The sequence below is a fragment of the Tympanuchus pallidicinctus genome, unplaced genomic scaffold (assembly GCF_026119805.1).
Source record: "Tympanuchus pallidicinctus isolate F22 unplaced genomic scaffold, pur_lepc_1.0 scaffold12, whole genome shotgun sequence".
Lineage (NCBI taxonomy): Eukaryota > Metazoa > Chordata > Aves > Galliformes > Phasianidae > Tympanuchus > Tympanuchus pallidicinctus.
The window spans coordinates 18729953-18739491 of NW_026294637.1; the positions used below are offsets into that span (position 1 = coordinate 18729953).

Genomic DNA, 9539 nt, shown 5'->3' on the forward strand with positions numbered 1-9539 from the left:
CCCCACGTGGTTGCGGAAGGCTGCGCTGCTGGATATGGGCTGAGCTTCCTCCAAACCTCCCTGCTGCCCTCAACGCCGAACCCCATCCCTCCCACCCGAGGGCCGGTCCCTCGAACGACGCCGGGGCAGGCGGGTCCGGAGGCCGACCGGCTTCCCGTTACAGCCCTCAGCCCCGTTCCCCCGTGCCGGGCGCGCTCTTGAGGCCGCACCGCGGGGCGGGCGCAGCTGCTCGGCCCTCCCCTCGGCACGGACATGGCACCCGTTGCCATAGCGGCGCGGGCGCTGCTGCTCCTGGCCACGGTGGGTCCGGCGGCCGCGCTATGGCCGCAGCCGCAGCTGCGGCGCTCCCCGCCGGCCCCCGCCCGCTGCCCGCTGCCCCTCGCCCGCTTCCGCTTCGCGCACGCCGCCGGCTCCGCCGTGGGGCCGGGCTGCGCCGTGCTGGACGAGGCCTTCCAGCGGTACCGGGCGCTGATCTTCGCCGCGGCGCGGCCCGCAGGTGAGGGGCGGCGGGGGTGTGCGCCTGGGGAGGGCTCGGTCCCCAAAGCCGAACCCCTCTCTCGCTGCTTCCGTAGAAGCCGTGCTGCCTTCTTACAGTGGAACCTTTAAACTCCGCACCGCAATAAAGCAAAGGTCTCTGTCCGAGAGCGTGGGGTGCGGCCGGAGCTCGGCTTCCCCGGCTGGACGGGTCTGCTGTGAACTCCGCGTGGAGCTCTGCTCCCGAGGGGCACGAGCTGACCCAGCGCTGCGGCGGAAACCTCTGCCATTGCAGCTCGTTCCACTTCCACTCGTTGGTTGGTGTCCTGATCTGCTCATGGTGTCACCATGGCCTGTCCAGGACTCTCAGGGCACGTTGCCGGCTCAGGTGGAATCCTCTGTGTTGCTTTTTTTCCCCTGTGTTGCTTTTTTCCCCTTCTTTTCTTTAGTTCAGCTAGGGCTGACAGAAGTGTAGGCTGTGGTCATGTGGCACAGCTGCTTGAACTGAGTCTCCCAGCAGAGGCTGGTGCTGCTTTGCTACATGCAGAGGAGTGCTTTGCTGTGCTCGTGTTTTTCAAATAGTAAAAGTGGAACCAAACCAGCCCTGCGAGGCACAGTGAGCACCAGCCTGCGTGCATTTCTTTCAGGGGGGTTTTCAGTCAGGTTGGTCTTTTTATCTCAGCTTTATCTCCAGATCTCACTTCAGTTTAGCAGCATTGCGGTTTGCTTCCTTTTCTCGTGACAAAGCTGCTGCCTGTGTTGCAACTGCCCCATCGCCTCTCCAAAGTCTGAGCTCATCTTTTCTAGCAGCTCTTTGTGTGCCCTGTGCTCCATTCTTCAGAAAGAGCCGTAGATCTGCTCCCCAGTGCTTCACATGGATTGGAGCAGAGAGGGATGACAGCAATGGAAGTTGCTTTGCTTTGTTTCCAGTGCCTTGTGGCAAAATTGAGTTTGAAACACTCAGAAGAAACACTTGGCTTATTTGATTTCTAAAAATTTATTATTTTAAGTAGCAAGTTAGAAAGACCACATAGTTTCTTAAATTTGCTGCTGTAATTACTCACGTTTTCCTGTTTCTGTCAGGGAAATTTGACCACCCCATGACTTGGAGCAATCTCTTGTGATCGCCACATCAGGCTCTCTGTGTATACTCAGTTTTCCATGTGCTCTCCTATATGTAAAGTTCACACTGCATGCTTAATTTTAGGGCCTTTTTCCTCTTTGCCTTCCTTTTTCCACAAGTGATTAGTAATAACAGGCAGTGGAAACCCTGACTGGAAAGAAATAGTTTCTTTTAATAGAAATAGTATATGACAGAAACAGTTTTCTTCCTGTTCCAGAGAGCCACTATTCTGTCCAATTGAACAGACTAGCGCGCCGATTGAGCTGCAGAGAGCTAAGGAGACATCAGCATCTTCTCCTGAGCCATTTGCAGTGTGCCAGGGCAGCGCTGGTCTGTCAGCTGGACTTTCAGGAGAACAAGTTTAAGGTCCTCTTGAAAGCCTCCAAATGCTTCCGTGCCGTCCTCTCTTACCTCTGTGGACCTGTGCAAGCTGATCGGCTTTGTAGCACCCCCTCCTGAGAGCCATGGAGAGCAGGAGGCACCGCTTCTGTGGGTTGTGACCTTAGAGTGTGCTTCTCAATGCATTTTTCTACCTCTCCTTGGGCAGGGAAAGCAATTACTGCCCCAGGTGGGGTGATGCTAGGAACGTCTGTTACCATATCACACTTGAAGGGACAGTTGTTAGGGTTTGAAAATACTTTGGAGATTTGTAGATGATGCCCTAGTTCTGCTGGGCTTCAGGCATGAAAGCAGAAGTGTGATCAACTCTCTGCCCTAAAGCAGCAGTGAAACCAAAATCTTCATCTGGGTAGAGGTGAGAGGGGCGTGCTGGGAGGTGCTCATCCCAGGAAGGGGAAGATAGGTGTTCCTCATGTCTCCAGGCCTCTGAGTGGCCGTTCCTGGTGAGCCTCTGCCTTGCCAGGCATAGAGAGCAGGTCTTGCTGTGCACCGTGTGCCAGCTCGCACGGCTGCAGGGTTGCCTTGGCTACCAGCTCGTCTGTAACTGAGGAAACCTCAGAATGGAGGAATATCTTGGAGCCATTTCTCCTCTGCACACAGAGGTTTCACCATTCTTTCCTTGAACCCCATTTGAGGTTCTGTGTTCTCTGTGTTTCCCCCTAATACTGGTGGTGCCACAGTCTCTCTGAAGCCTGCTTGGTGGCCATCTTATGATGAGGCTCACTCAAAACCAAGCATTCTGTTTTTCAGCCTGTCCCTGGCCATGCCACGGAACTATAGATGTGAACTGGTGCTGCTGTGACCCACGTTGCTCCTGGACAGCTATAGGCAGACCCACTTATCTCAGGGTGGGTTTAACACCTCCCTTTGGAGTCAGGGCAACATTTCCCGTGTGTGCCAATGAATATTCAGGACTCAAAAATGCTTTTCCAGATAGGAAAGGTCAGCCAGAGCTCTTGCTTCATCCTCCCTGGAGAAGACTTTAGGAATTGCAGCTGGTGTCCAGGAAGCCTTGGGAGCTGTTGCAGTACCAGCCTGATGTCCCCATTGCTGGGCTGGGAGGCTTGCAGCAGGGGAATTAATGCCTGTGGTCTGTGTGCCTTGCAGAGAACAAGCAGCCCTGGAGGACATCCTGCACTGAACTCCTCGTCTCGGTTGCCACACCAGGCTGCAATGGCTTTCCCAACCTGGACTCCAAGGAGAGCTGTAAGAATCAGGATGGGTGTGGGAAGAAGTGACTGGAACAGGAGTATGGGTATTTCTATGCTCCTTGGTTGGGAATAGCACCCTACAGCACTTAATCCTAATTCTGGAGAGGCAGGATCCTTGTTGTATGGTTGAGAAACTGGGACAGGGAGGGAGCAACTTAGCTGAGGGTGCTGATAAAGCAGTGGGAAAGGTTTTAAAAAAACCCACAGCCCTACCCCCAGATCAGTTCCATTGGACCCAAGGATGCAGTTCCCCACCAAAATCACTGCCTGATCCAGCTGCACCCCTGCAGCTAAGGTTTTGAGCCCCTTAGCAGAATATGAACATAATGTCTGTGCCATCTGATCTGATGCTGTGTTTCAGATAAACTGAATATCTCAAGGGACTCCATGCTGCTCTATGCCGACGCTGTCTGGGGAGCTCTTAGAGGTGAGGTGTGCTTAGAGCTTTCTGCTGGTCACTCCCACCCTGCCTGCACATCAGGACATCTCTTTGTGCCTCTCTTTCCCCATAGTCTTATTTAATTGAGCTCTGTTCAGCTGCGAAAGTGACTGTGTGTGGTTCTCCCCCAGGCCTGGAGACATTCAGCCAGCTTGTTGGGAGAGACGAGAACGGCATGGTGAGTGGGTGGCTCACATGTGGGCTGGCCAACATGGTTCCCGTGGCAATGCAAGTCTGCCTTGGCTCCTGAGGACAAGCTGTGCTTGAAGCCAATGAGTCCTGCTAGCCCTGGGGATGAAGATGAGTCTGATTGCCTCCTGCTGATGTCTGTGTTACCTGCAGACCTGCTCACTTCTTCCCTGTCTTCTCTCTTTGTGCAGTACTATATCAATGAGACAGAAATTGTGGACTTTCCCCGCTTCCCTCACCGAGGCCTGTTGCTGGACACCTCTCGCCACTACCTGCCTCTGAAAGCCATCTTGGAAACTCTGGTAGGAAACCCGTAGTGGGAGGCATGTGTGCTGCCCCACAGGGGGATGGAGCACTTTAATCAGGTGTCCCGCTGTGATAAATGAGCATCCCTGAGTTGCCTTCCTGTTTTCTTACTTTTTGTGTGTGTTGCTCATTTCTAAAGACCTGAGCACAGGTCATTGTGATCACATCTCATCAAGGAAGAGCTTGCCAAACCTAGGCGTTTGGAGAATGCATGCTTACTTGTGTCTAGATGAAGCAACAGGCTGGAGTGAGATAGCTGTGTGACCTCAATTCTTTGTACACAGATGTGAATCACAGAAAAATGCTTCTGTGCCGTTGGTCCTCCCTAGTGCAGTATCTGTATCAGCTCCTGGTGTCACTCACAGCTCCCTTCCTACATGGGAGGAGGAAACCCTGAGGTATCTCAGATTCCTGTGGCCCAGCTTACTTTGTGAGGCAGGGGAGAGCACTGCCTTTTGCTTAGTTGCATTAGATGAAAGTGGGCAGAGGTCCCGCATCTGTCCCAGCCAGAATTAAGCTTCCAAATCTCAACCCTTGGCTCTAATATAAGGAGAATAGGGATTTTATTGTGATTGGAACCACTAATGGCCCTTCTCAGCTCTTTGTGATGCCAATGTGTTTGACAGATGTCTGCATCACTCTTAGGTCCTTGGGAGCATTTGGGGATATTATGTTGTCCAGGACCTGAAGTCACTCGATTCCTCAAGCTGACAGACCTTTCAAAAGGAGCAGGGTGTGCTTACCCATGTTTTTGCTTCTTCCCAGGACGTCATGGCTTACAACAAGTTAAATGTGTTCCACTGGCACATTGTGGACGATCCATCTTTCCCGTATGAGAGCTTTACTTTCCCGGAGCTTAGCAAGCAGGTAACCCATGCTGATGGTTGTGCAGCTCCCCAGACAGCCCAGGGAATGCTGGATGCTCCTCGAGCTTGTGAGTGAGATGCTGTAATTCCTCGTGTTCCTCCAGGGAGCCTTCAATGCCATGACCCATGTGTACACAGCCAGTGATGTGCAGACAGTAATTGAGTATGCTCGTCTCCGTGGCATCAGAGTCATTGCAGAGTTTGACACACCTGGGCACACGCTTTCCTGGGGTCCAGGTGAGGAACAGACCCTCACCAGAGGGCTTGGGTGTGAGGAGGGCTGCAATTGTACCTGGTGGAGGAAGGATCTCTGTGATCTGGATCACAAAAGCGTGGCATCCCATAAGCTTCTCTGGGGAAAAGCAAGCCATCAGCTGGGATGTAGGACATAAGAGATATGGCCACATTTAGGTCCCTTCTCACTCTGCTGATTTTGTTATGACCCAGGTGCTCCAGGCCTCCTGACTCCCTGCTATTTGGGCAAGGATCCTTCTGGGACCTATGGGCCCATCAACCCCATCTTCAACACCACCTACCAGTTTGTGACCAGTTTGTTTCAAGAGATCAGCGCAGTGTTCCCAGACTACTTCATTCACCTCGGTGGTGATGAGGTGGATTTCACGTGCTGGTGAGTGATTCCTGCAGAGGTGGGTCAGGCTGGAGACTGGGGTCCGAAACAGTGCTCTGCTGCCTGGGCATTTAGCACGTGCTTGTGGATGGGTACCTTAAGGAGCAGCCACCTAAGTGTCAAGAAGAGGCAGGGGGAAGGTAGAGGGTTATTCATGTGCAGGAGAGAGGAAGAGGGAAGGAAATCTAGCACAGAATCCCCACATCCCAGCCAGTTGCTTCTTGGCCATGATCACCTATAAATCTTAGGTGTTCTGCTCCCCTGGGCTCTGAAAGAGGCTCTGTGAGTTGGTGCTTGGGGTTTCTATTCTCTTCTCTCTGGTACACAGGAAGTCCAATCCAGAAATTCTTGTCTTCATGAAGAAGATGGGCTTTGGTGAAGACTACACAAAATTAGAATCATACTACATCCAGAGGTAAGGGTGGCTGCATCCTGAGTCAGCATCTGCAATATGTGACAGACACAAATGTCTTCTACTGTCCCTTTGGTCCTACCTTTTTGTCCCTGAAGAGAGAACCTAGTTGTGGTTTTTTTTTCAGAAGACTGACTGCAAAAAGGCCTGGAGTTGAGGGAGAAAAAAGTTCTGTGAGGGGGATGTTAGCTGTATCAGTGAACCAGAAAAGAGGGATGGGAGGACCCTAAACTCAGTATTGTTTCCATTCCAGACTCCTGGACATCGTCTCTTCCCTTGGCAAGGGCTATATGGTGTGGCAGGAGGTGTTTGACAATGGAGTGAAGGTGAGAGCTGCTCACGTGCCCTAGCACAGTTCCCTAACACTTGGGTGAACGGTGTCAGCACCCATGCCAAACTCACTCAAGTGAGTCTTGACCTGGCTCAAAATCCAGTTTCCTTGGAGGGAATAGATGAGTCAGGACAGGGGTGCAGGTGTAGTTCTAGCTTTCCCTGTTATAACTGGTCGTGGCTTCTTTCTGGTGCAGAACCCTGCTCACCAGAGTGGTGTTTGGAGCTGGGATGGCTTGGGGGAACCCTTCTTGTGAGGGGAGGTGGTGTTCTGTTGCTGCACTGATGCTGTACGCAGGCTTTATGTGTGTTTGTGGGGCCAGGTGAGGCCAGACACGATCATCCACGTGTGGAAGAACAATCTGCCGTATGCGGAGGAGATGGCAAATGTCACCAAGGCTGGCTACAGGGCTCTGCTCTCTGCCCCCTGGTACCTCAACCGCATCTCCTACGGGCAAGACTGGATGGCAGCCTACCAGGTGGAGCCCTTAAAGTTCAGTGGTGCGTTCCTTATGTCACATCCCCTCTTGGCTGCTGACTGCTCATTCAGAGGTGGTGCAAGGGCTGGCCTTTTTGGTCATTCGTTCTCGCTGATGGTGTGAAGGTGCTCGAATCAGTGTGCCCCTGGCTCCTGGGCTTTATGCTGTTCCCTCGCTGCAGGCAGGAAACACCTCAGCTCTTTCCCTGCCTAGAGTTTGAGGCAGGGGCTTCCAGAAGGACAAATGACAGTCTCTACAGCTCAGCCAGCCCTCGGTTGTCACCGTCCCCACCCTGGGCAGGGCAGGAAGATGCATTTGTCTTACAACACCTGATCACCTGAATGCTGTGTCTCCTGGCAGGCAGCACTAAGCAGAAGGATCTGGTGATTGGCGGGGAGGCGTGCATGTGGGGTGAATACGTGGACGTCACCAACTTGACCCCCAGGCTCTGGTAAGAGATGTTTAGAGAGGGTTAGCTCGACTCCTTCAGCACAGCATGATGTGCACCCACTGCTGCTGGTTTGATCTCAAGGTGCTCTGTCCTCTGGTAGCATATTTGTGTAGTAACAACTTCTCTGAGGCTTAAATGAGATTCTGTGGCTGTCTGTAAGAATGAAACACACTCCTGTGCCACCTGCCACTGCTACCAGCTTGCGTTTAATGCCGGTCTCTGTCCTGTCATCTGCTCTGCACCTGACTAGGCATGTATCTTTTGATGTACAGAAGCCATGTGCTTTTATGTGTCAAAGGACTTTGGTCAGGGAGATGTCTGGGAGCTCAGCGCTGCAGGAGAAGCTTTCTCTGACCTACGTGCCTTTGTCCCATGTTCCTTCAAGGCCGAGAGCCGGGGCTGTGGCTGAGAGACTTTGGAGTAATGCAACAGTGAGGAACCTGCAAGATGCTTACGTGCGGTTGGCTGACTTCCGCTGCGAGCTTCTCAGGTAGCCGTCCCTCCTTGCTGGGCCTTGCCTACTTGTGGTGTCAGTGCAGGGGACAGCCTCAGGGGATCAGCTCTGCATGGGTAGAACAGTGAGGGGGATTGAAAATGAGGTAAGCTTTCGATTGTGTGAAAAGACCCTTGGAGGTCCACGGCATTTCTTGTGCCTGCGTGTGGGCAAAGCTTGCTGTGTGCTGTGCTGGAAGAGGGCCCGTGCTGTTGGCATGGGCTGGTAGCTCTGCAGTGGCAAGAGTCTTGTGCTGAGGAAATGGCATCCGTCAGCTCCTGCCACCCCCCTGCTGAACAGCACCAGGCACTGTTCAGTGTCCCCTGTGTAATGTTGTCCCTCTGCTCCACTTCCAGGCGGGGTGTCCAGGCAGAGCCTCTCTTCGTAGGATACTGTGATCATGAATTTGGCGGGTTTTGAAAGGAGAATCCCACTGCCCTCAGTCTCTGTGCACACCAGAGGAATGATCTCTTGCTCTCTCAAAAGCTGCTGGCATGGTAAAGGGACCCCTTTCCTACCCCTGCTTCTGCTTTTGCATTGTTGCAATGGACATTTTTTTTCTTAGCGTGCACTCTTTGCCTCTTTTTCTATTTTGGTTTCTTTAAATCTATAAATAAATGACCTCAAAGAGAAAAAGATGCCTTTTCATACTCAGCTGGGGCTTGGGAACACCACACCAGGGCTTTTTGTTAGCAGGAGATGGATAGGTCCCGCTCTGGGGCAGGCTGGTTCCAGAGATGTTGGTGGAGGAGCATCTGGCTATGCCTCACCCTGCTGTCTCTGGAGCTTACTGGATGCCTGCTCAGCTGGTTAAGCTGTGCTTAGTCTCTGCCAGTATCCCAGATTTCATCTCTGCTAAGAGAATGTGGTGTCCAGTTGTACAGCAGCGTGTGCAGGGGAGAATCCTATGTGTAACTGGCCTGCAAGCACCAGGATGTCGCTGCCACCTTGGTTTTGCTTCTGTGGTCTCCTGCACACCAACACTGCTGCATCACTTGTTGCTTCCTGTCCTTTCTGTCTCATCTCTCTGTACCTCAGCTGTGTCTAAGCAGGAGGCCTGTCTCCAAGCCACCGTCTCTGCTGCCCCAAACCCTGTCTGCTCCTACTCGAAGCTTCTCACAGACCTCGCAGCCCTGCTGAGCTGGGTGCATGGATGTCATGGAGTCCCAGCTCAGTTCTTCAGTCGGCTGTGGCCTCTGCTGAGGACTTGGCCAAATTATCTGTCCTGCTGCTGCTCTGTAGTGAGCTTGGAGAAGCTCGTTTCTGGTTCTCCTGCAGCCAAGTGGTTTGGTTTGGATGCGTTTCCCTGGAGAAGAGGCTGCTGTGGGCATGTTAAGGAGCAGGGACAGTCATGGTTCTGGTACTTTGATGGTTAGGGTTGCCCTGCTGGAAATCCCAACCAGTGTGAGCATGAGGATCTCTCTGGGAGAAATCCTGAAAGCCAGGACTCTTGTGTATTCATCCTGGTCTGAAATGAGTGAGATCTGCTGTTTACTCTCTGTTATGGCTGGAAACTTATTATTATTAATTTGGAATTAAAATCATTCCTAAATTGTCAAGCCTTGTGTTTCTCACTCTCCTGTGAAAGAATACCTGGGTAGTTCTTGCCTGATGTGATGCAACCCCCTGAGTTCTAGGAGAAAAGAAAGCATGCTGGAGCCCTTGCTGACGATGTTTAGCTGCTGGCCAGGTCTGGGGGAAAGATGGGTATTTTTGCTGGCTCCTGAGAGCCCATGTGC

General features: G+C 52.5%; 1 protein-coding gene across 1 annotated transcript; it reads left to right on the forward strand.

Moving 5' to 3' along the window:
• Window positions 1-237: 237 nt before the first annotated feature.
• On the forward strand, window positions 238-9359 carry HEXA (hexosaminidase subunit alpha). The gene is made up of 14 exons (XM_052671598.1): window positions 238-496; window positions 3104-3202; window positions 3569-3634; window positions 3778-3824; window positions 4027-4137; window positions 4907-5008; window positions 5112-5244; window positions 5455-5635; window positions 5964-6050; window positions 6301-6373; window positions 6701-6878; window positions 7217-7307; window positions 7693-7797; window positions 8157-9359. Exons 1-14 carry the CDS (start codon window positions 253-255, stop codon window positions 8218-8220), a joined length of 1581 nt encoding a protein of 526 aa, XP_052527558.1. The 5' UTR covers window positions 238-252; the 3' UTR covers window positions 8221-9359.
• Window positions 9360-9539: the final 180 nt, after the last annotated feature.

Bases quoted from the DNA above. Each gene is read 5' to 3' on its own strand.
- HEXA (XM_052671598.1), top strand. From the start codon at position 253: ATGGCACCCGTTGCCATAGCGGCGCGGGCGCTGCTGCTCCTGGCCACG. The intron at 3,203-3,568 runs GTAAGAATCAGG...GCTGTGTTTCAG, and splicing joins CCTGGACTCCAAGGAGAGCT to ATAAACTGAATATCTCAAGG. The intron at 7,308-7,692 runs GTAAGAGATGTT...TGTTCCTTCAAG, and splicing joins AACTTGACCCCCAGGCTCTG to GCCGAGAGCCGGGGCTGTGG.